This window comes from Podarcis melisellensis (genome assembly GCF_964234715.1).
Source record: "Podarcis melisellensis genome assembly, chromosome: W".
NCBI lineage: Eukaryota > Metazoa > Chordata > Lepidosauria > Squamata > Lacertidae > Podarcis > Podarcis melisellensis.
The window spans coordinates 5,527,848-5,534,375 of NC_138535.1; the positions used below are offsets into that span (position 1 = coordinate 5,527,848).

At 41.7% G+C, this 6,528-nt stretch overlaps 1 protein-coding gene across 1 annotated transcript in view; it reads left to right on the top strand.

The window, feature by feature from the left end:
- Positions 1-936: 936 nt before the first annotated feature.
- LOC309361326 (extracellular fatty acid-binding protein-like) overlaps positions 937-6,528 on the top strand; it is a 9,777-nt gene continuing 4,185 nt past the window's right edge. Inside the window, exons 1-3 of the mRNA XM_081896208.1 lie at positions 937-1,195; positions 2,225-2,361; positions 5,075-5,145. Coding sequence (XP_081752334.1) covers positions 1,112-1,195; positions 2,225-2,361; positions 5,075-5,145 — 292 coding nt within the window. The 5' untranslated portion in view covers positions 937-1,111. The remainder of the gene's footprint in view (positions 1,196-2,224; positions 2,362-5,074; positions 5,146-6,528) is intronic.

Genomic DNA, 6,528 nt, shown 5'->3' on the forward strand with positions numbered 1-6,528 from the left:
CACATCTCCTGACTTCCTGCCAACTTTTCTTTGGCAGGAAGTCCAGGAAGAAGGTCCATCTCAAGATCCATCTTATCTCCTGACTTCCTGCCAACTTTACCTTGGCAGGAAGTCCAGGAAGATCAAAGGTCCATCTTATCTACTGACTTCCTGCCAACTTTACCTTGGCAGGAAGTCCAGGAAGAAGATCAAAGGTCCATCTTATCTCCTGACTTCCTGCCAACGTTTCCTTGGCAGGAAGTCCAGGAAGAAGATCAAAGGTCCATCTTATCTCCTGACTTCCTGCTAACTCCCCATTGGCAGGAAGCCCAGCAGGAAGTAGGTGGATCAAGATCTCCTGACTTCCTGCCAACTTTACCTTGGCAGGAAGTCCAGGAAAAGGAGGTGGATCAAAGTTCCACCTCAAGATCTGACTTCCTGCCAACATTTCCTTGGCAGGAAGTACAGGAAGAAGGAGGAAGATCAAAGGTCCATCTTATCTCCTGACTTCCTGCCAACTTTACCTTGGCAGGAAGCCCAGGAGGACTTCCTGTCCTGCTCCTCCTCCTGGATCAGGAGGTCCATCTCCACATCTCTTGACTTCCTGCCAACTTTCCCTTGGCAGGAAGTACAGGAAGAAGGAGGAAGATCAAAGGTCCATCTTATCTCCTGACTTCCTGCCAACTTTACCTTGGCCGGAAGCCCATGAGGACTTCCTGTTCTGATCCTCCTCATGGATCAGGAGGTCCATCTCCCCATCTCTTGACTTCCTGCCAACTTCCCCTTGGCAGGAAGTCCAGGAAGAAGATCAAAGGTCCATCTCAAGATCTGACTTCCTGCCAACTTTACCTTGGCAGGAAGCCCAGGAGGACTTCCTGTCCTGCTCCTCCTCCTGGATCCGAGCTCTATCTCCACATCTCTTGACTTCCTGCCAATTTTCCATCTCCACATCTGACTTCCTGCCAACTCCCCCTTGGCAGGAAGCCCAGAACAAGGAGCTGGACCTTTGATCCACCTCCAGAACCTGGAGGCGGGGCTTCCTGTGGCTCCGCCCCCCGGCTCTATAAAACCGGGAGGCTCTGGAGGACCCACAACCACGTCCATCTTGGAGCAAGAAGGTCCCACCTTGAAGATGAAGCTCTTCCTGTTTGCGGTTCCTCTGGCGTTCCTCTGCCTGGTCCAAGGCTTCTCCGATGACCCTCAGCACCGGGAGAAGGTAAGGGAGGTCCTATGGGTCATCTAGACGGACCCGCTTCTTCTGGGTCCTCCAGCGTCTGTCTCTGCCCCCCAACGAGGCTCTCCTTTGTCTCTTCCTCCCCTTCCTTCCTTCCTTCCTTCCTTCCTTCCTTCCTTCCTTCCGTCCGTCCTTCCCTCCTTCCTTCCTTCTTTCTTTCCTTCCTCCTTCCCTTCTTTCCTTTGTCTTCTTTCCTTCCATCCCTCTCTCCTTCCTTCTCTTTCTTTCTTTCTTTCTTTCTTTCTTTCTTTCTTTCTCCTTCCCTCCCTCCTTTCCTCCTTCCTTCTCTCCTCCTTCCTTCCTTCCTTCCTTCCTTCCTTCCTTCCTTCCTTCCTTCCTTCCTTCCTTCCTTCTCCCTCCCTCTATCTATCCCTCTATCTCTCTTTCTCCTTCCTTCATTCCTTCTTTCTCTCCCTCCCTCCCTTCCTCCCTCTATCTCTCCCTCTCTCTCTCTTTCTCCTTCCTTCTTCCTTCCCTCCCTCCTTTCCTCCTTCCTTCTCTCCTCCTTCCTTCCTTCCTTCCTTCCTTCCTTCCTTCCTTCCTTCCTTCCTTCCTTCCTTCCTTCCTTCCTTCTTTCTTTCTCTCCCTCCCTCCCTCCCTCCCTCCCTCTCTCTATCCCTCTATCTCTCTCTTTCTCCTTCCTTCCTTCCCACCTTCCCTCCCTCCTTCCCTTCCTTGCCTCCCTCCCTCCTTCCTTCCTTCCTTCCTTCCTTCCTTCCTTCCTTCCTTCCTTCCTTCCTTCCTTCTATCTCTTTCTCACTCCCTCTATCTATCCCTCTATCTCTCTCTTTCTCCTTCCTTCCCTCCCTCCCTCTCTCCTTCTTCCTTCCCTCTCTCCCTCCCTCCTCCTTCCTTCCTTCCTTCCTTCCTTCTTTCTCTCCCTCCCTCCCTCCCTCCCTCCCTCTATCTATCCCTCTATCTCTCTCTTTCTCCTTCTTTCCTTCTTCCTTCCCTCCCTCCCTCCCTCCCTTCCTTCCTTCACTCCTTCCTTCCTTCCTTCCTTCCTTCCAGGCCAAAGGAAGATGGATGACTTTGGCCCTCAGCACCACCGACCCCAAGATCCTGAAGCACATGGAGAAGATGAAGATTGTCATGGTGGACGTCGCCTTTGAGGGAGAGGATGTGGTGGTGGAGACACGCATTCCCACGTAAGGGGGACAGGAAGTGCCCGGTTTGGGAGAGGAAGTGGCTGGTTTGGGACAGGAAGTGGCTGTTTTGGGAGAGGAAGTGGCTGGTTTGGAGAGGAAGTGCCTGGTTTGGGGTGGGGTGTCCCTGTTTTGGGAGAGGAAGTCCCTGGTTTGGGACAGGAAGTGGCTGTTTGGGACAGGAAGTGGCTGGTTGGGAAAGGAAGTGGCTGTTTGGGGTGGGGTGTCCCTGTTTTGGGACAGGAAGTGCCTGGTTTGGGAGAGAAAGTGGCTGGTTTGGGACAGGAGGTGCCTGTTTGGGACAGGAAGTGGTTGTTTGGGACAGGAAGTGCCTGTCTGGGAAAGGAAGTGGCTGTTTGGGGTGGGGTGTCCCTGTTTTGGGACAGGAAGTGCCTGGTTTGGGAGAGAAAGTGGCTGGTTTGGGACAGGAAGTGCCTGTTTGGGATAGGAAGTAGCTGGTTGGGACAGGAAGTGGCTGGTTGAGGAGAGGAAGGGCCTGGTTTGGGAGAGGAAGTTGCTGGTTTGGGAGAGGAAGTGGCTGTTTGTGAGAGGAAGTGCCTGTTTGGGGTGGGGTGTCCCTGTTTTGGGAGAGGAAGGGCCTGGTTTGGGAGAGAAAGTGGCTGTTTGGGACAGGAAGTGCCTGGTTTGGGAGAGGAAGTGGCTGGTTTGGGAGAGGAAGGGCCTGGTTTGGGACAGGAAGTGGCTGGTTTGGGAAAGGAAGTGGCTGTTTGGGTGGGGTGTCCCTGTTTTGGGACATGAATGGCCTGTTTTGGGAGAGGAAGTAGCTATTTGGGAGAGGAAGTGGCTGTTTGGGAGAGGAAGTGCCTGGTTTGGGAGAGGAAGTGGCTGTTTAGGAGAGGAAGTGGCTGGTTTGGGACAGGAAGTGCCTGGTTTGGGGTGGGGTGTCCCTGTTTTGGGACAGGAAGGGCCTGTTTTGGGAGAGGAAGTAGCTGTTTGGGAGAGGAAGTGGCTGTTTGGGACAGGAAGTGGCTGTTTGGGAGAAGAAGTGCCTGGTTTGGGAGATGAAGTGGCTGTTTTGGGACAGGAAGTGCCTGTTTTGGGAGAGGAAGTCCCTGTTTTGATGGGGTGGGGTGTCCCACTTTTGGGAGAGGAAGTGCCTGTTTGGGAGAGGAAGTGCCTGTTTGGGAAGAGGAAGTGCATGGTTTGGGGTGGGGAGCCCTGGTTTTGGAACAGGAAGTCCCTATTATGGAAGAGGAAGTCCCTATTATGGAAGAGGAAGTCCCTATTTTCACGGAATGATGTGTCCTTATTATGGAACAGGAAGTCCCTATTTCCACAGGATGAGGTGCCCCTATTTTGTAATAGGAAGTCCCTATTTTGGAACAGGAAGTCCCTATCTTCGAATAAGAAGTCCCTATTTTGGAACAGGAAGTCCCTATTATGGAACAGGTTGTCCCGATTTTGTAACAGGAAGTCCCTATTTCCACAGGATGAGGTGCCCCTGTTTTGTAATAGGAAGCCCCTATTTTGGAACAGGAAGTCCCTATCTTCGAACAGGAAGTCCCTATTTTGGAACAGGAAGTCCCTCTTTTGGAACAGGAAGCCCCCATTTTCACAGAACGGGGGTGTCCCGATTTCTCCCCCGATAAATATATATATATATTCCTTTTTCTTGCCCCCGATTTCTCCCCCGATAAATATATATATTTTTCTTTTTCTCGCCCCCAATTTCCCCCGATAAATATATATATTTTCCTTTTTCTCGCCCCCGATAAATATATATATATTTCTTTTTCTCGCCCCCAATTTCCCCCCGAGAAATATATATATTTTTATTTTTATTTTTCTTGCCCCCAATAAATATATATATTTTCCTTTTTCTCACCCCCGATAAATATATATATATTTCTTTTTCTCGCCCCCAATTTCCCCTGATAAATATATATATATATTCCTTTTTCTCACCCCGGATAAATATATATATATTTCTTTTTCTCGCCCCCAATTTCCCCCGATAAATATATATATTTTTCTTTTTCTCGCCCCCAATTTTCCCCGATATATATATATATATATTCCTTTTTCTCGCCCCCAATAAATATATATATATTTCTTTTTCTCGCCCCCAACAAATATTTATATTTTTCTTCTTCTCGCCCCCGATTTCCCCCTATAAATATATATATATTTCTTTTTCTCGCCCCGATAAATATATATATATTTTCCTTTTTCTCGCCCCCGATAAATATATATATATTTCTTTTTCTCGCCCCCAATTTCTCCCCCATAAATATATATATCTTTTTCTCGCCCCCGACTTCCCCCCCATAAATATATATATTTTTCTTTTTCTCGCCCCCGATTTCCCCCCCCCATAAATATATATATTTTTCTCGCTCCTGATTTTCCCCTATAAATATATATATTTTTCTTTTTCTCGCCCCCGATTTCCCCCCCATAAATATATATATTTTTCTCGCTCCCGATTTCCCCCCCATAAATATATATATTTTTCTTTTTCTCGCCCCCGATTTCTCCCCCATAAATATATATATCTTTTTCACGCCCCCGATTTCCCCCCCATAAATATATATATATTTCTTTTTCTCGCCCCCAATTTCTCCCCCATAAATATATATATCTTTTTCTCGCCCCCGATTTCCCCCCCATAAATATATATATTTTTCTCGCTCCCGATTTTCCCCTATAAATATATATATATTTCTTTTTCTCGCTCCCCTCTTTTTTCCGGCAGACCCCACGGCTGCAAAGCAATAAAGATGGTTTTCAAGAGAGGCGAAGACGGAAAATACTACCATAAATGCAGTTCGTATTATATTATATTATATTATATTATATTATATTATATTATATTATAATTATTTTATTTTATCATATATCATATTATATTATTATTCTTAATATTATATGTGATCTATTATAATTAATAATATGAATTATTATTCATATTCAGGCACTTGGGCAGGATATTAATTCTTACATATTACTTAATTCTTAATAATATTCTGAACTGATATAAATTTATATTACCGGTATATATTATGCTATTAATAATATTCTTAATTCATATTAGTTTATACTATATATTATGCTCTCATTCATAAAATTATTAAAATTAATTTGTAATATATATTATTTTACCAATTCATATTCATTCATATTCTTCTCAATTCATATTCATTCATATTCTTCTCAATTCATATTCATTCATATTCTTCTCAATTCATATTCATTCATATTCTTCTCAATTCATATCAATTCATATTATTCTCAATTCATATTCATTCATATTATTCTCAATTCATATCAATGCATATTATTCTCAATTCATATTAATTCATATTATTCTCAATTCATATTCATTCATATTATTCTCAATTCATATTCATTCATATTATTCTCAATTCATATTCATTCATATTCTATATCATTTTATCATGAACAATAGTCTTCATTCATATTCATCTTATCTATTATTTTACCAATCAAATTCTTAATTTATATATTATTTCATCCTTCATAACATTATCTATTAGTTTATTAATTCATATTAATCCTAATATTATTCTGAATAATATTCTGAATTGATATTATTATTTTACCAATCCAATTCTTAATTTATATATTATTTCATCCTTCATAACATTATCTATTAGTTTATTAATTCATATTAATCCTAATATTATTCTGAATAATATTCTGAATTGATATTATTATTTTACCAATCAAATTCTTAATTTATATATTATTTCATCATTCATAACATTATCTATTAGTTTATTAATTAATATTAATCCTAATATTATTCTGAATAATATTCTGAATTGATATTATTATTTTACCAATCAAATTCTTAATTTATATATTATTTCCTCCTTCATAACATTATCTATTAGTTTACTAATTAATATTAATCCTAATATTATTCTGAATAATATTCTGAATTGATATTATTATTTTACCAATCAAATTCTTAATTTATATATTATTTCATCATTCATAACATTATCTATTAGTTTATTAATTAATATTAATCCTAATATTATTCTGAATAATATTCTGAATTGATATTATTATTTTACCAATCAAATTCTTAATTTATATATTATTTCCTCCTTCATAACATTATCTATCATTTTATTAATTAATATTAATCCTAATATTATTCTGAATAATATTCTGAATTGA